At 41.3% G+C, this 19,685-nt stretch overlaps 1 protein-coding gene across 6 annotated transcripts in view; it reads left to right on the forward strand.

The window, feature by feature from the left end:
• Nucleotides 1-19,132, forward strand: part of FHOD3 (formin homology 2 domain containing 3) — a 393,264-nt gene extending 374,132 nt beyond the window's left edge. For all 6 annotated transcript variants that reach the window (XM_069778694.1, XM_069778696.1, XM_069778703.1 and 3 more), the window contains one exon: nt 13,348-19,132. Coding sequence is in view for 5 of the 6 variants with exons in the window: in XM_069778696.1 (XP_069634797.1) it covers nt 13,348-13,430 (83 nt within the window). In the remaining variant the exon portion in view is untranslated. The remainder of the gene's footprint in view (nt 1-13,347) is intronic.
• Nucleotides 19,133-19,685: the final 553 nt, after the last annotated feature.

Genomic DNA, 19,685 nt, shown 5'->3' on the forward strand with positions numbered 1-19,685 from the left:
CCAGGAAATGAGCAGAGACCAGCCCTTGTCAATGCATGATGTGAGTTAAACGAGCAGAAGATCTTCCAGATAGAAATGTAATACAAGTCCTCCTTAAAGATATTAGAAAGTAGATTTTTAGGCATACTTCAATGACTTAGATTAGCAGACGCTGTGACATTTCTTATCTGCAGAGCAAAGACACCCTATTATCTGATGGGTTTGACTCGCCACCTTCAATCTTCAGGCTGCCGTACACATCCTTTGGCTTTTGCTGTGAGCTTGGTACTCAATTTATTCATGGACACCAAAGCGAAAGTCAGTTGAAAGGAATGATTTTCACTGTCCATTGTATTGCATATGTCTCGTTGCTTTCAGTGCAGAACTGGAAATCTTGTCAGGCTTACTTAGCATTCAGAAAAGATTTTGGTGAGCCTGAGATATGTGTTTTTAGCAAAATCAGAAACCCAAAAGATTGATGTGCAATTGCACTGTAAACATTTTGTGTGGTTCAGGTAGAAGGTTCTCATGAGCGAGGGATTTTTTTGCCAGAAATAAATAGAAAAATGTGAAGTAAAAAGCAAGTGATGCTCAAGTCATTCATAACTAGGAGAAAACAGAAACAGGAATATGGAAAAGGTTAAGTTAAATTCAAGAAATAGTTGTAATGGGAAAATGAGACATTTTGACATGTTCATTTGAACCGTTCTACCTTTTGTAATTATAGAGCAGCATGACTGTATCTGGTATGCAGAGAGCTTAGTTAGATCTTAATGACGTAGAAGAGTTTGAACTCTCAGAGTAATCAGCAGAACTGTAAATTGGGAGGACAAATAAGGCAGCGAGTCATCCAGCAAAAGACAGATGGAAACGTTTGTATCTGTTGGTTGAAGATACAAAGGGTGACTGATAAATCCAGATATGACTGAAATTGACTGAGACCTAGCAGGAAAGAATTTGTTCAGTGGGAGCTGAAATGGACTCCAGAAAGCTAAGGTCCGTGGTAGGTGCATACCGACTGAGTTCTGTGATGTTCTGCAGAGAGAGGACTTAATTCTGTAAGAGATGTCAGTTCCCTATATTTTAAAAGCATAAAATACAAATTGGGTTGAAAATATACTGTTTCTGTTCTTGAAGACTGAGGGCAGCTTTCTGTGAGAAAGGTTTTTATAACATTATGGAGAGCTGTTCAACTTAGGAAAGAAATAAAAAATAATATAATTACGATTGTCTGGTTCTCCCATAAGGTTAGGGTGACCTTCACAAAGATGCCATAACAAACAATGAGTGCAAAGGAAAATTGGGATAAGGAAGTTTTAAGAATCACTCTGATAGTCCAAATTCCAAGGAATACAATTGCTGAAGTTAATTTTAGCAGCTTACAGAGCAGTATTACAGGCGTTGCACCAATGGATTTGGGGAAACAAAAATTAAACTCTCTGTATGAGATACCACTGAGATTTCAAAAACCAGTCAAGAAAGGAGGTTATTTAATACAGAGAGCTGAATTAAAAAAAATAATACAAGGTAGATGAGCAGAGTTTGCTGTGAAGATTACAAGAAGTGAGGTAAGAGAAGAAATTACATAAAGAATAGGGCTGCTTAGAAAATCTTCTTGCTAAATGAGAGTTTCACACCATGATGAACCAGCCTGTGCCAATTGCTTCAAATTGCGGGAGAAGAAAAACAGGTCTTATAGCCATGGCAGCTTTGAGGCAACAGAAGACATACAAAGACTAGCAGTATCATCCATAAGATAAAAATTTTATTTAAGTACATTTAATTAAAAGACACCCCCCCCCAAAACTCCGTAATAGACAAATAGAAAGATAACGTTGTTTTCCTTCTTGTCCTGGCTGTTTATTTAAAACATCCACCCCCTAATGTAAAATCAGTTCTCTCAGGATTAGGCTCTTACGGAGGTGCCGTCTCTGTCCTGGTCTCATTGAACCGAATGGATCTGTCTCAGGAGAAGGATATGATTCCCATGAGTCAGCGTCACAAAAAATCAAACTCCAGTATAATGGTCGTGAATAAGCATGTGGAAGGTATTCGCACTAATTCTGGCATACGCAGAGCAATACTTGGAAATTGTGAGCCAAACAGGGTTGATTTCTGACCTCTGTGAATGGCCATGGCAGGGCTCTGAAAAAGGACCAAGAGAAGGTCCTAAGGGTTTGCCGATTAAGCCACAGGGTACCAAAACCAGACCAGCTGACGAGCAATTACCCTAAGGCTAAAACATGAACCTGCAACTATCTTCCTCCTCCTTTACGAATTGTTAGTATTAGCAACCTTCACGCTTGAAAACGCGTCTCCTGGCTCCCTAAAGTCAAGGCAGTGGTCAGAGAGTGAGGATCCCGACGCGGTCTTGCAGACAAATAATTTCAGATAACTGCCCCAAGGAAATGGCTCTTTAAAGATGGTTTGACTAGACTGTTTGCAGCTGGATCTTGGGCTGAGCCTGAACGGTAAACTGTAATGTAAGGCCCAGGTGTGACTAATATCTGATGGCAAGTAGCGCAGCGGTGGTTTGGGTTCTGCTGGAGACACTGCATGAGGACGTTGCAGGGTGAGAGGCTTGTTTTCCTCCCACGTTGTTTTATCTCGCAGGGTCTCTCCGTGTGTGTGCTCTTATTTTGCTTAGATTTTATTAAAAGTGAAAATCTGCTTTAGATTTGAGTTAGAGAAATGGGTTTGGAGCAGATAATGGTTGAATCAGAATTTAATCCAATATTCAAATGAGACAACTTGATCAAAATTATTTGTGATGTTTAAAAAAGAGAGAGGAGAGACATGATAATGCCTTGTTCTTTTATTAGGCTTTGGAATCACATGTCAGCCTAAAAATATACCCTGTGACTGACCCTTGAGATATGGAAACATCTCATAAGGATTTATTGATTTATTTGCATAACGACTTGCAGGGAGTAAAGAATTCTTAGAGTCATTATGCAGAAATGGATCTGAGGCACCACCCAAGTAATCTGTCAGGCTCATAGGAGTAGACTGTGGAGGAGATAGGAATTGAGTCAAGATTACCTGAATCCTAGACAAATAAACTCAGGGCCGGTGGATTAAACTTAACTACAGAACGTCCCTGGTCAGGTATTTCATCCTAAATTCCACCTTCAGTAAAAGTGAAATAGGAGTTAGCGCACTGTCGTCAGGTGCCAAAACATGGGAGAGAGCTCTGCCAAAGGCCCAGGCGTGGAGACAGGCTTCAGACAGGTTTTAGTAACACGTTCAATGCTGCTTTGGAATAAACACGTTTGTAAGCAAACAAAATACTAGATGGGAGACTATTTGAATCCAAAGGTGTGTAATTTTTGTTTGGCATTCATAGGGTGCTTCGGTTAACTTCTTCTTCTTCTTTTCTTTGTTTTTTCATTATTTTTCATTTTCACGTCGCTCCACTTACTTTTTCTGGCTATGAAAAGATACAGAAGTGCCAAAATACCAGGAGGGAGACTGTTCTTCTGGTATTTATAGCCTGACTAAAAGCAGGAGTTAATGGAAATTGTGCTTTTAAAAAAATAAAAACCTTACAAGAAGAAAGTCTATACAAAATGCTTTAAAGGCAAGCAACTTCACTTAGAATTTGCAACTAATTATTTTGGATTTGAGTAACTGGATCCTCTCAGGAGCTAGAGAAGGGGGCAGAGTAATCCAGTTAGTGATGCATGTTTAGCAACTATTCTTTGCATTTAGAAAAAGTAAATGTATCACCGATGGTATTCAGTATCTGTTTGTCCTCACACAAAGTACTGAGCCTTCAGAAGGTCAATACCCAGTTAATAAAAATCTAATTATTGAATGAAAACAGAACGTGAGATAAAGTGCTTAAAACTCTGGCAGCTGGAAGGTTATCTCCATCAGATGCCAAGATAGCTAGTGTCTTTTGGATGTCTTTTAAATAATACATTCTTTCATCCTTAGGATGGCAAGATCTTTGCAAAAATGTCAGAACTAAACCCTGTGATCTACAATAAATAAAAATACAAACAATACATAAAAATTATTAATAATAGTTAATGAATGAATAATAAATACAGTTGACCACAGTAAGTGGTAGAAATTGATGTACCTGATCGGGGTGAGGCCTGGGTAGACCCTATCTCATCTGTGCCAGAGGGCTGTGCCAGCTGTAGGAGAACAAATATGAGAGGTGGGGTTAGTTTAGTAACCTATAGATCTCCTCATGAGTTTTAATAGTTGTAAATCAGTGTGTTTATTTGAAACATGAGGCTGAATAGCTGGTTCCGTATTTTCAGTTTTGTCTATTGTAATCGATGACATATAAGCATGATTGTTGGTATTAATGCCATTTCTAAGTAAGTACATACTTATTTATGAGTGTTCGGTTTCTGCTTTACAATGTGTATTACAGGGGGGTTTATAGCTTTCTTTTGAAATAACTGACCTTGACAGACAGGGGCAGACATTCTGCTTTTTAACTGTTCAGATGTGTAGTACCCATGTATTTTGTTGGCAGTCTCTGTGAGTTTCAAACTATATCTTTCATATCTCAAGTTTTGTTCAAGAGTGTTTGCCTGGTTCTAACACTCTGAAAGTGAAATAGTTATCATTCTGTACAGTTCTACATCACGTAGCCTTCAAAACAAAAGTTTTTTTGAAAGCCTGGTTTAAAAATCTAGTAAAAAAATTGCTTGTAAAAGAGGCTTAAATTCATTTTCCAGTCACTGTTTTAGAGGAATCTATGAGTCATTTCTAGAATGAGTTTTATTCTGATACAAATTATTTGTTTTGGGGCTCCTATCCTCATCAAACTTTCTGCTTGAAACAGCATTATCTTTTTTATATAAGGAAAGTCAGATATAAAATTAACCCAGCCTGCACCATTAAGTACATGCCTTAACTTTGCATTGGATTCCAGTACCGGTGTTTAGAGATACTGTGGAATCTAGTATTTGCTCCAAATTGAGCAGCATTGTTTTAATACAGCAACTGAAAAAAGGGTGAGAAGTCATTGCACTGACCCGGGAAGTCAGAATTAAATATGCGACGTTTACAAAATCCCTGTTTATTTCAGTTCAAGGGGGGAAGACAGAGATGTCGAACGCTACACAGACATTCACATATACGTGTATGTTCTGGTACCCGAGCACAGAGGACGTGGTGTAGGTACAAGGAGAAAACCGCTGCTATAATGGGTTGTCCCTAGCGATTTTAGAGTGGCTAAAAAAAAAAAAAAAATCCTAAATTCCTCACCTCATGGGATTAAATGCCCACCCAGCCACGCTGCTTTGTGGAGGAAGAGGTAGCCGCTGCTCGGTTTTTGCTCTTAGTAAAGAGCTCATCCTGGTGGGAGGTGAAGCCCGTGTCCCAGCAGGATCCCGCAGCGTGGGCAGACCCTTGGCACGTCCTTGTGCTGTGTCTCCAGCGCTGGGAGAACCAAAAAGAGGGGTTTTTTGGATGCAGCTTCCCATCGGCTTCTAGACAAGGATTTACAAGCGCTGGAATTTCTCTGGCCGTCTTTTCTTGGCCCAATGGCACTTTCTTTATTGCAGGGAAGACCAAGCTGAAGGTAATGTGGGAGAAACTGGCAGGGGATGAGCAGCTGATGAAGAGCAACTGATGTCAGTATACATAGGAAATAAAGTTGTTCATATTCCCAGGTCGCAGAATATATGTATTGACATTTTCTATATAAATACTTCTGTTACAGTATACACTTTTGCTACTTCTTCAACCATAGTTCCGTAGAAAAAATAACTTTGCTTCATTAGTTTGCATCTTACAAGAGATACAAATGGCTGTTTTTCACTTTTGCCAGCTTACAATTCACTGTGTCAGTGAATTCATCTATGTTACCCTCTGTTTTCATTTCAATTGGCATATTTTAAAGGTCTAGTTTAAGGTTTTTGAATTCTTGTCACAGGATTCATTCCCAAAAGTGGGATACGTAAGTTTTAAGTATTGAAAAAATATGTATGGTTGAATTGCACACTGTGAGCCCTAAGCTGATAGGATATGTATTTTGTTCCGTTTCTTTCTGCGTTAAAGTGGCTTGCAAGTTTATCTCGGGTCGGTAATTTACTCCTCATTTACATCATCCTTCCTGCCCGCTGAAAGATTTACGTTCAGCATCCGAGTAAGAAATGAGCAGCAGTGAGTTGCTGGCTGACAAGCTCACAGAGCTGTTGTGGAAAGCGCTTCGTGTGAGAACGAGAAAAGACAGGGAAGTACAGGGTGGCTTTTCAAGTTGCCTTACAAAAGAAGCGCAGTAACAAAAAACCATCTCGTATGTGGCTTTCCAGAAGAGCATCGCGATATCGCAGCTGCCAAAGAGCCCTCTGCTGCCACGAAGGGGTTTAGCACAAGGATCAGCGAAGGCAGGAATTTGACTGCGCTTGGATGCGAGCGTCAAATGCGTTTGGAGGGAAGTGTCTCTTAGAAAATGAGAAAAATGGTTCACGCAAAGCTACCTTGAATTTATCTTGCCCCAGCAATACGTTAAAAAATTATATCTATATATATGGCTGATCCCTAGGTGGAATAACACCACCTGATTAGCATAATTACAGGATTGGTTTTGATCAGTTATTTTTAATCTGATGGGCTCATAGAGATGATGCCTTTTACTGTTTTATTTCCCAGCGCGGATTCCTAATGTGGGTAATTAATTTGCGTTCCACAGAGCTCGGGTGGGCAAACACGGTCACGCTCCTCTGCCCGGTCCCTCTCCAACAGACAGCTCTGCCTTCGTAACCCTGAGCTACCCCCTTAGTGGGTCATTTTAGAATTTCAAATGGGATGTAAAGGCTGCGTGCCCGAAACACTTGTGTTAGATGGCTTACTTTCTGCATCCCATCTCCTGCCTTTTTTTTTGTCCTGTGCATTGTTAATGTACAGTCTGACCTTGAAAATAGTATGTAGGGCTTACATGCAGACTCAGTTGCTAGTGAGCTCTATGCTCTTGATGCTTTACCTGTTAATAGTGGAAGCACTTCTGACTGGTGAGATTAGGTGGCAGAAATGATGATAGAGATGGCAGCTTTTAGCAGTAACTTTTTATAGTGGAATTCACAGAAGTCCTGAAAATTGGGGGGGGGGGGGGGTCATAGCAGGCTTTCAAGGAAGGAGTTAAATCTTCTTTTCTCCTTTACTATTGGGACTATGTAAATGATGACCTGTGAAATACATAAAGTTGGAAACTTTAACAGTTTCAACTACATGTTAAGTATTACTTTAAAACCCCTATGTTCTTCATGCAGCCCACCTTCTCTAAAGCAATGTTACTTTTTGTTCCCTATAACATAAGCCACCTGGAGATGAAACACAAGTTAAGCTTTCCTTACAAAATGCCACTTTGCCCTTTTCCACTGCTGCACTCCTCTTTACGTCACAGCCACCATAAATTACACCTGGAGATGGTTGCGAACTATAGAATTTCTTGTTAGGAGAGACTTGTGCCACCTATGAAGTGTCAACAGGACTCAAAGCAAAGCTGCAGGGCAATAATAATACATACTAATGCATTGTTTCCTGGAGCTTTCTATGTGGCTGACCCAGACAAAGACCACATTTCGGTTGGCTGGAGTTCTTCAGAGAAGCGTGTGATAAAATCCAAAAATTCACCTACAGATCCCTGTAAGAAAATCTGTACACAGAGTGTTTTAGTATTTTTATTAAGCATTTAGGCCTACTCATATTCAGCAATGATGTATGCATAGTTAATCATAAGTATAACTTATATAGATAGTGACATAAAAACACAAATATAGAAAAGGATTAAAATAGGAGAATATGAGCAAGACTGTCTGGATTGAACTTTTGAGTTGCAAAGTGCCGTTGCTGGACTCGTTGGAGTAAAGTCCAAGAGAAAATGTTAAATGTAAATATATGAGAAAATAGACTGAGTGTGCAAGCTGAGTGGGGATAGGTAACAGAAAATAATCCTAAAATACATTAAATTAAAGGGGATGATGGAGCTGGCCTGTATTGCCTCTTATAATCTGCCCTTCCTGTTGTCCTCGCTATATAATTTACAGCCACCTGGAATTTTCTTCATTCCAAATCAGCAACTAGCAGCTGCATTACCTATGCAGCTGGGACCAAAAGAAAGTTCTGTGGCTGCCACATCTTTGTTATAGAAATGACACTGATTCTTTGACTTCTTGAGCAGGAGAATGGTCATATCTATTCTGCATTTCAGGATTCATCCATACAAAAGTAGACACACACGCCAAAAGCCATCGCAAATGTAAGAACAAATGGCGCCAGCCAGACTGATCTTTCCTGTTTATTGCATCTTAAAAAAAAAAAAAAAAAAGGTAGGGGCGGGGGAAATTAGGAATGCTATTTGCTCTTTAAAAAACCCAACCAAACCCTAGATAATCATATTCTCTGACAAAGCTACACTTGGGGAATTACTCTTTTTAAAACATTCCCACTGTACAGTGAGGGCTATGTGTCTGTATAGATTTTGACCCAACAGGCAGAGTCAAATTCATCGAGTTCATTATAAGCACACTGCATTCTGCCAGGATATCAAATAAAATTCTAGATTTCCCGATTAACAAAGAATATCATACCCTCTGACCCCAGAAAAACAACATTTAGTTTCTTGGTTATGGGATCTCAGCAGGCCTTGCTTGTGACAAGAGTAAAAGTTATTTTCTCTCTATGTTATGTTTCTTTAGCAAATGTTTTTAAAATTGCTTAAAGAACCTAAAAGGTCATTTGAAAGTCTTATTTTTATTGTCACTGCCTCCAAAATACATTCCATAACTCAGTTTAATGTGATCTGCAGCAGGCCAAGAGTTTTACAAGCCAAGATACTATGTCTAGTCCAGTTAGAGACACGACAGAGTTCAGTGAAGAGGGGAGAGTGAAGATCTAGTTTGAGAAATGTAATTTTGCAATGCCTATAAAACATGGAAGGAAAATATGTCTCTGCATTCAATTTTGATGACTGAATGTGTTCATGACCTTTCCTAAGGTAGAGGAACCCTACCAAGCGCTTTATGAGGAAACAGACAAATGTCTGAGGACATCTGTTTAACAGCATGTCAAGACAAGGTTCAGCTAGCTCCCAGAGTAGTCCCTGCTCCTGTAGATAACTCAACTTTCTCCTGGCTTCATCAGCAACAAGCCTCCGTAGTCCACAAGCCAGTGCAGAGAATAGTGGGGCAAGAACTTGTTGTTGTGTTACTACTGATACCGCATCTATCCACTGTATCTTCAGATGAGGAAATGTACTGTAGTTTGCACATGGTAGTTATAATTTTCATATGAAGAGACCCTTCCTCAGGCCACTTTCATCTCCCTAAGTACAAAATACTTCAGACTACAAGTGGATTCATCTGTGTCAGACCGGCCTGTTGCATTGCAGGGGCAAGAATTCACTCATTTGAGTCTGGACTGTGATTCTGTCAGCTGTTATCCTCCCGGTTGCCCGTTGATGCTGGACAGCCTTAATCTTGCCAGTAGTCACAGGACTTTGCAGTATTTGGCCCCACGTGCTTAGTTTATACCCTCAGGGTTTATGGGAACCGTTCTGCCACTGAAGAGATTCTTCACATCTTTGCTTTTTATTAACCGTTTTCCTGACAATGTCATTATGACCACCAAAGTCCTACATGGTTTGGAGCTCTTTTCTCCTAATCGCTGGCCTTAAAAGCTTAGGTCACTGGAATATCATAAATCCAAGTTATCTTTTTCTGTGTTATAAGAGAGCTGAGATAAGTTAGAACAATCAACTGAGGGATGCAAAGAGATTGTTTTGTTTAATTACAGCTGTGTATGTCCCAGCAATTCATCAAGTATTGCCATTTCTACTTGTTTTGCAGTGGCACAAAAAGTACAAACCTGGGGTTGGCCTCCATTGTGTGAGTCACACAGCAAACCCAGAACAGGGCACTTGTCCTTGCCACATGCTGCATACAGTATTTCTTTCTTTCAGTCATCTGAGGGTTATACACGAGGTCCTCAGACTAAGACTTTAGTCCGTTTGATAGGTAGGTATCTGGAGATTCAGAGAGGAATGTAAAGACGACTCCTTAGCTTTTGTGCTTGTTTGTCCATGAAGATGGTTTCTACCACGGTATGCTAACTCCTGATTATGACTTCTGAATATAAACTGTAATTTTCTTTGAAGAGACCTATATGTTACTGTAAATTCATTCGGCTTTCCCTAGTAAACTACTAATCCCATAATGTTTAAATTCCACCATCAGCCTGATTAATACAACTGTATTCTGCTTGATGGAAGTTACAGAGGCACACGTTTCCTTTCCAGTTGTTAGATAGAGTCTCAGCCACAGTTATTTGTGCAGTAGTAATTGTACTGACCTAAATAAGTTTATTCTGGATTTACACTGTCATAAATAAGACCAGAATTTTGATTATTCCGGTACACGACCAGCGTTAGCAGAGCACCTCAGTTCCTAGTAAATGTTTACACAGAGTAATAACAACTGCTTGTTCCCTCACTTTTCCTGTCTCACCATCTGAAAAGAAAAACAGCTTTGTTTTACTGCGGCTATTGTGCTCAGTTTGCAAATGTGTGTGATTGTGGTCTGAGAGAGTTGGGGATATGTGTGAGAGCAGTCATGAATACGTTTGGTTTGACACTTCTTGCCAAAGTGTCTCAAATGTGGAAATTTGTTCTGCATACAGTTTCCCAGTTCACTTTTGCCTTCAGTGGGAAGATGTAATGTCGTCTAGACAGCCACCCCGTGAAAGTTCAGTCTCCTGTACGCATATTTGTTTTTCTGATGAGGGACAGTTTCCTTGGTTCAACAGTATAGCCGCTGTGGATAATTCATGTCCACAGAGGAGGAATACTCTCTTAGGGAGCAATGTCCAATCCCACTTTGAGTCTAGTGGCAGAGACTTTTGGCTGGTCTCTGATAAGCTCTTCTGAAAATCAGTTGTATTGGCCTATGTTAACGTGACTCTACAGTTCATCGCACGTTGTCTCTGCTGCTCCTTCCTCCTCAGGGGCAGGACTACTCACACTCTTCCCCTGCTCCACTGTGGGGTCCCTCCCATGGGAGACAGTCTTCCACGAACTGCTCCAGCGTGGGTCCCTTCCCCAGGCTGCAGTCCTTCAGGCACAGACCGCTCCAGCGTGGGTCCCCCGCGGGGTCACAAGTCCTGCCAGGAGTCTGCTCCAGTGCAGGCTTTCCGTGGGGTCACAGCCTTCTTCGGGCACCCACCTGCTCCGGCGTGGGGTACTCCCCGGGCTGCAGGTGGAGATCTACTCCCCTGTGGACCTCCCTGGGCTGCAGGGGGACAGCCTGCCTCACCAGGGTCTTCCCCACGGGCTGCAGGGGAATCTCTGCTCTGGCACCTGGAGCATCTCCTCCTCCTTCTGCACTGACCTGGGGGTCTGCAGGGCTGGTTCTCTTACATGTTCTCACTCCTCTCTCTGGCTGCAGTTTCTGTGCTGCTGCAACTTTTTTTTCCCTTCTTAAATCTGTTCTCCCAGAGGTGCTACCACCATCGCTGATGGGCTCAGCCTTGGCCAGCGGTGGGTCCGACTTGGAGCCGGCTGGTATTGGCTCCATGGGACGTAGGGGAAGCTTCTAGCAGCTTCTCACAGAAGCCACCCCTGTAACCCCCCTGCTACCAAAACCTTGCCACAGAAACCCACTACAGTATGTCATAGCTTATGTCTAGAAATAAACGTTTGTCACCGTGGACACTGGGTTATCAAATTTGAGAAGTATAAAAGGGCGTCAGTGATGAGGACTGACTCGAAAGTCCACGTTGGGTATTCTGCACCACAGAGACCAGAGCATTTTTTGAAGTGTATTGCTCTTCTGGCAGTACTTTTTTAGTCTTTCTTAATCTGGGCTTTATCAGTTGCATTTAACCTTGTGCTGCTTTAAGCTAAGCATTGTTAAACTTGAAGATTTTGCTCATCGGTTTTGTAGGAAAAAGCAGATATCAGCAAAGGCTGCCATGCAGACTCCTAGCGGTGTTTAGTAAGTATGCAATACTGTAGGAGAAAGTACAGGGCCTTGAAGAAAAACTTTGAAGTAAGGGTTTGATAATGGAGGAACAATTACACGTGGCACCCCCAGCTCATTTGATTAACCTCAGTAACTGATGAAAGCGGTTTGACTATCACAGATCACATTTGTCCTACCTGCATGGTATGAAATGTTCAACTACGCCGTATTTTCCCTTTCTCTTATCCTCTTGTTTTCTATTCCGATCCATTCCCTCCTCTCACTCCTGCTAGACCCTTGAGTGTGACCACCCAGTTTCAGTTACATGGACTGAATATCTTAATAAGTTAGAGGTCTTAATTGTGCTAGATGATAGTGATGCAGGAAGTGCTTAACCTCTGTCTGCAATTGGTTTCTCTAAGAGTTTCCTCTAGACTTCATTATTTTGGGGCTCCGGATATATATTGTTCAACATAAAGTCATTTTTTATGCTTTGCATGCAGCTTAAACTTCTGAATGTGCGTTTTGTACTTGAGGAACGTCAAAGTGTAGAGTGAATACCCCGTTTGTGTCTTGAACTAAAGCCCATCCACCCAAAAATGATGGCACCAGAAAAACTAGGAGGACACTAATGCTCAGTGTGTGCAGTCACATAGTCACTTGTTTCTGAATAAAAAAGGCAATCACAAATTTTAAAAGTTTTATGTCAGGGCTAGTGTTCGGAACACTTTATAGAAAATTAAGAAACAAGATTTTGGCCTAGATTTATCATTTAAGTTCAACTAAAAAGCTGCAGACTGCTAATGGCAAAGATGACACAAATGGGGCTGGGACAGGGGAACATTACAGAAGAAAGGGGAGCGTGTATGAATACAATAGTTTTAATGGTTTGAATCGACTACAAAATAGTCACATTTTTAATCTTTTAACTTTTTGGTTGTTTTTTTTACACCTTTAAAGGGTCACATAGTATTTAACAGCGACAAATTCAATTAAGCCCTGTAAAGATCCAAAAGCTCTTTTAAAAAGTTTGATGAAACTATAAAATAATAGGGCAGATGATACTTTTGATGGACTGAAAATCAACTGATACAATTTCAGAGAAAAAAAAAAAATCTTAAAACGCTGTGGTATTTTTCCTTAAAATGCTAAATGTCCGTGACAAATGTCTTTTTGCCTGACTGGAGTTGCTGCGTACTTGATGGTCCCATGGATTTGGCATAGGGCGTTACTCAGTACTTCTGAACTTGAGGCCCTGAGTACATAGCAACTTTTGATTTGACTCACCTTGCATGTTAACAGGGGTTTTTTTAGCTGAAAGTCTTGTGTAATTATCTCTTCTAATTGTTTGCATTTTCTTTGGTTTGTTTTTTTTGTTGGGTTTTTTTTTTTGGTTGGTTTTTTTTTTTTTTTGTGCCTGCTTTGGGAATTTATGACCATCCAGTGAGAAGGACACTAAAGAGTGGACTGACACCAGAAGAAGCCAAAGCACTGGGCCTCATCAGCACCTCTGAGATGCAGGTTTGACGTCCCAGAGGTGACGACAAGAAGAGCCGTTCATCTGAAGCACACAGGCTGACAACCCTTCGGTGTGGCATCGACCTGCCAGCCTCCTCTGCTGCTCCTGACTTCCCATCCTCTCTTAGTTCGATTTTAATAAGCAACAAAAAGCGAAACACCCCCCCCACGGCCAGGGCAGAAGAAGGGTGTGCCACAGCTCAGCACAACATCTGGACAGTAACTGAGAAAGCGCATGAGTGCTTGTAGGTGAAAGCGTATGGCTTCTTCTCTCGTGGTGTGTTGACCTGGGTAGGAGGGGGCTCTCTCCAAGTTATCTGTCCGGTGAGCTGTGTTTACGTTGGCTTTCCTTGTGCCCCGTTTTAGTCATTGTAAATGTATGGCATTTTGTCAATGCAAGGAACAGTCCTTAAAGAGGCAAAATAACTCCTGTTACAGCGACCCTAATTTTCCTGAAGCAGATTCATTAAGCAAAGATGTGCAGTCTGTGCGACCCTGTGGTTCGGTTGGGTTTTTTTGTATTATTTTGCCACCAAAGAATGTAAAAATGTATGTGTACCTTTGTATATGTACAGAATGAATGTGTGGACATGTGTGCGTGTTTCTGTACACACACAGTCATGGCGTGAAATCATGCTCCTGCTGAAGCTAGCTGGACCATGGTTTTCACTCTGGGGCCTTGCCGTTCCACCCAGACAGGAGGAAAAGAATGTCTTTTTGTAGGAACTCAGTGTTATTCAGTGGGATTCACCCTATGGGGCAGGAGATGGCCCGCAATACAAGTGGAAAGTTCAGGATCCTGAATTCCTGTGTATTAATACACACTTATACTGTACATAGCAGCATGCACATAGAGGAGGGGACACAGAATACCTCCCTCGTGTTGAGTTATGGCTGTACTGTGCATTTGTACAGTTTCAGAGAGATCTATGCCAACAGTTTTACATGCTCGATAAATGCGTTCAGATGTTAAGGTCAAGAAGTTTTGTTCACTTGCCTGTGCCCTTCATGCTGCTTTTCTCTCCTGCAAGATAACGTGGTGGTGATTTTTTTTTTTTCAAATTAATGGATCTGAATATGAAATGGCCCTGCTAAAAGCCTGCTGTGTTTTTGCTATTCTTTACTCTTTTTTTTGTGATTATCCTCGATGCAAGTGGAGAGGGTGCCACAGTGAACACTCAAATATGTTTGCCCTTATCTTACTGTTTTATAACTGACTTTTATAACTGCCCTCAGCATGTGTGTTTGAAGAACCTCTAGTCAACTCATCTGCCTTTAAGTGGAGGACGTATACGGCAGCAAAGATGAATTGCACACAGTCACCCTAGCCAGTGCTGAAGCATTTTGAAGAGAACTGCAAATAACAGTAACGTAAAAGGGAACTTTTTAAGCCAAAGTCTGTATGTGACCAATTGATCCTCAAGGATGCACAAGATTATCTCTTTCCATTGCCTTAGCCTCTGAGATTAAGGGTGTGTCTGCACAGCAGTAACAGTTGAGGCTTCCTTCAAGCTAGTTAACTGGGGAACTAATTAACTAGGGTAGCTAGTTAACTGGGTTCGATTTTGGCTGCAAAACACACTTGAAAAGTAGGATGAATTAGTAGTCTGTGCTGGGCTTCTAATGCCATAGCTATGTTGCTTCTGGCACCCGAGCTAGGTCAGGTACGTCAACAAGTTATTCTGCTCTGCTCTCATTAAGGACAGGATAATCGCTGAAGATTGTTCAGGATAGTTGAACCAAACACAATAAACCTTTGAAACCTCGGTCGTCTGTCCCATCTCACTGAGCACAGCATCCAAGTGATGAGAGAACCGGGTAGCAGACAACACTGCAGTGAGATCTGCGGTGGAACACGCTATCTACACTGTCCCTCTCCCAATCGTAACATTTCATTCCTTATTTGCCCTCACCTTGGATCTTCACGCAACAAAGTTCATGGGTAAAAAGTCACTAATGAGCAAAGGTTCTCAAGGATAGCATTGAGTTTGATCTGGTTTTCCCCTCAGCTCGTTAAAAAGTCAGTTATACAAGTAGGCAGAAGGCAGTAGTTTTGTAATTAATAAAATGTGTTGTGTATTTGAAAGCTATGAAAAGGAGGAAGCTGGTTAGGAAATAGAAGTGGCATATCACTGTAAAATAAGCGAGACCTACAAGCATCTGGATTTTAAAGTGGATGTTTATGTGCTGCTCATCATTATGGACTTTTTAAATGTCTCTTAAGGATGCTTAGAACAAAGAAATGAAGGTAATGGGGGGTTTGTGGAGGTCTTGGAGGTCAGAAACAAGAGGAAGACACCCTGAATGTAGCGGTTATGTTGAACCGTTATACTGGTTAAGTGATAAAAGAAGCCAAAATGTAACAAAATACATTTACGTTGATGGAGGTCCTTATATTTGATTGGAGGGAGAAAATCAAACAAGTTTTTAAAACTGAATATTTTCATTAAAATATGCTGAATGTGCAACGCAGGTGGCTGTTGGTGACCACTTGCTAACAGGAGACAAATTTGTGTTTCATTTAGACATAGTACAGCATCTGCGTCTGAAACACAACATAGCTGGTGAATTACTAATAGCTGGGCAATGTATTTTCCAGGAATTGTGCAAAAATTCTGCAAAACTTCATATAATCCTTATCGAGGAGAAAATTAAATATGGGGAGTGGGGTTAGAATAAGTTCAGGAAAAAAAGCCAGTTTCTTTCAGATTCTCTGGATGCAAGTGTCTTACATGTGAAGCATGTTATTCCTTGTCCATTTTTCCACTATGTTTGTTTCTCTGGATTTTTGCCTAAGTTCCTGCTCTCTATCTGTAAAACCGATATCGATTTTTCTGAAGGATACCTTGGTCTTGTTATGCAGTGGTATACAGTAAGATTAATTCCACTGTCCTCGGTGTCTATTGCAACAAGATCATCAAAGACAGTAACAATGCAATAACTACAGAAAAGATTTCCATTTTGGTTCGTGATAAAAACGGCCAGCGGCCCAATGTGCTAGTCTGTAAGGTGGCAGTAGTTCCTCCGGAGTCTGCTAGCATGTCCTGACTGGGGGAATAACATTTGTTCCACTTCATCTAACTAGTGGATTCCAGAAGAAATGGAGGGATTGGTTATGTTTGCATGCCATTTTCTGTCTGTCTAATCGGGTTGTAGCCTTCAGGATTTGAGTTGCTGCCTGCCCCTCCATCGTCAAAAGAGCCCATCACTAGGATGTAACAGTTGTTTTAAAATGCATGTGAGAGAAGGATCGTTTTTGTGACAAATATAAAGGTCTCGGAAAGACGACGTAGTAACGCGTGTTCCCATTTCTCACTTAGAGATCCACGAAGGCTGGTTTTAACCATTTGCAGCCATGATAACTACCTCTCTTCTCTTTTTCATAGTACCAGTCAGCTGCAAATGTAGCGCCCAGACTTTTGTGTCTCCACCAAGCTCTCAGAGTCGCTGCTGGTGTTGGTTCCAGCACCCATCTGCTGCCAATAACTTGTCTGTCTACCACCGTAATGCCTTCCTGATTTGGATGCCGAGGTAAACTTTAGCATATGAAATGGCCGCCAAAGGGAAGCTATCCTAATTTCCTTTCATCTCCCTTGGTGTTTGAAAGGAGACTGCACACAAATACTTTGTATTCCCTCGCTCCCAACTGAGGGATAACTTTCAGTAGCAGTTATGTGGCTGCGGTGAAGAAACACCCCCAGGGAATGCTGTGTGCCACAATGGAGAGTGAAAGATCCCTCACAAAAATTAAATTCATCACTCTTCACCTCTCAGTAAGGCCAGGCACCAGGCTCATGGATTCCAGATGTTTTATAGCCCCTTGGCTGCTATGTGTGACCCTTCTGTTTGATAGATCCCTGTCCATAATCCAAAATCAACAAAAAAATGGTGTTTTAATGAGGGTCTTTCTTGCTCCGATAAATACTGGGAACAGCGTCAAAAGCAGTTTTTGAAATACATTTCTTTTTCTCTTTTGACCCCCCCTTTATTGTAAATCTCTGTAGTGATTGACTCTGTCAGCAAAATAAGGCATCAGATTTGTAGATAGACAAGACTTTGGCTTTAGCTTCATAGAAAGTCACATGTGAATATCTAGATAAGAGTTCATGTCCCGATTTAACAGAAATTTGGAGCAGGAGTTTTGATGTGAGTGAACAGCAAGGGGCTCCTGCAAGGTGCTCCATTCCCCCTCAAGGTACTAGATAACGCAGCAGGATGGCACCTTAAACCCTTGGTGTGCTACGCTCTAAACGTGCCCTGGCGAACGCTAAAAGCCATCAAAAAGTCACAAGCGAGGGCTACAACACCTACTGCAAACCTAAGGGGCTTGACGCTGTCGTAGGTGCAGAAAATGGTTCCTTTTGGTCAGGCTGCTCTACACCAGCATTGCCGGCAGTGATAACAGCAGCAAGCGTCTCTCCAAAACGCTTTAGAAACCGTTCGGCCGACGGTAGTAGTCCCAATTCAGGTTATTGTTTTTCCAGTGCTTTGATTTCACTGAGGTGAAATGGGGACAAGGTGGTAGCCTACCAGTTCCACGTCCTTCATCTTCCCACTGCAGCTCATGGGCAGGCGAACACGCTGCCTGCCTCTATCTAAAGGATGTATAGGGACGATGGAAGAATGAGCATATTCCTCTCTCTTCGTACGCTCGCTACGCGCATACCGTTCCTCTCATTATCGTTGAGGTGGGTTGCATGCAGCTGTTGAAAATGAATTGCAAACGCTTGACCGACGTGTAAGGCCCACCTTCCTTTTTTTGGCGTTTCAGGTGCCATCCCAAGAAGTTTTTGGCAAGCAGTTTAATAGTTACATAGCAAGTAACGCAAGATGTTTCGGAGATGTTGTATAGTTTTATGTTTACGCAAAAAAAAAATATTAAAATTATTTCTGATTAGTCCATTTCACATTGAGTGGCAGATAGAGATATATTTTGTTTAATCACTATCTAATACAGAGGCTTCTGTGAAAGAAAAGGTTTATTTGTAGCATTGGGTGCATTTCTCCTTTTTAAAGACTGTCTTTGCGCGTATAGTGTCCTTTTTTTGTGAGCTGGGAATTGTAAAAAAATGTAAAGTAGAAAAGGACGTGTTTCTTAGACGAAGGAGAAATACTGTAAAATTGTGTAAATGTCACTACTCGTGTTTTTTCATGTTCTGTGTAGCATAGTGTAAAATAGGCTTTCCGGCAGTGTTATTCTGTGAATTGTAATTTAAAAAACAAGCCATGCATGGTCAGAGATATTATCTACAGGTCCTTTTGGTTGAGTTTTTGGTTTTGCTTATTGTTTTCTCATTTTAGGTGAATTTGTTTTATGTTAAATTTAATTGTCCATGAAACTGCATTTTTGTTTCTCAGTTTTATTTCATAAAGAACTTGAATTACTCTATAAGATTTTATTACACACGACGCTCACCTACCGTTTGTATTGATCCTTCAAAAGCTTTGTCACATTTAGTGTAAACCAGGGGGATTTTCTTTTTAACACACCCCTCATCTGCATCTTCTGCCCCCACTCTCCCCACTTTACTGTCTGGAAAGATGGAATCACACTTTTTTTTTTTTTTTTTTTTTTTTTTTCCTGTGCCATGCAGGGTCACTATGGAAAACTGACCACAGACCTGTGTCCAAAATTTCTTGATATAAGTAGTTAAAAAGCTCACCTCTACAGCATTATGTAAACACATCTTGCAATAAAGCTTTATAAAGCACTGATTGGGCTGGTTCTGGTTTTGTTGATGAAGCCAATCATGGGAGCGTTGGTGGGAAATGGGTGGGAAGGGGGGTTCACGGGTTGTTTTTTTCATATCCTCTAAGCACCTGCAAAGCCAGCATGTCGACAGCAAAACAGCTGCCATTAAAGCATCTGGGTGGTCTGATCCTAAAAAGCTGATCTTTTACCCCTGCTTTCACAGTTTGAGCCTAGTTCCTAATCTTGATTGAAGAAAATGAAAATGTGTCTCTGCTTCTCCAGGATTTCAGTAATCCAGCCCTACAAATCCTCACTAAACATACAAAGTTACTGCTCGCTGCCATTGGCTTGGAGTTGGTTCCTGCCTTAAAAATACTCTCTGCACGGAGCGCGTTGTGTAAAGGTATGAGATTTATAGAGGCAAATATAAATAAAATGAAAGACTACCTGCGCGCGGGGGAGCATTTCAGATCGCCTCTGCATCAAGACATGAAACGCTCGGCGTGTCTGGCAGGGCTTCAGAACGGTAAAGGTGGCCAGCAAGCGAGCCGTGCCTTTGACTTGGCTGAAAT

Source organism: Haliaeetus albicilla, chromosome 3, assembly GCF_947461875.1.
Source record: "Haliaeetus albicilla chromosome 3, bHalAlb1.1, whole genome shotgun sequence".
Taxonomy (NCBI): Eukaryota; Metazoa; Chordata; class Aves; order Accipitriformes; family Accipitridae; genus Haliaeetus; species Haliaeetus albicilla.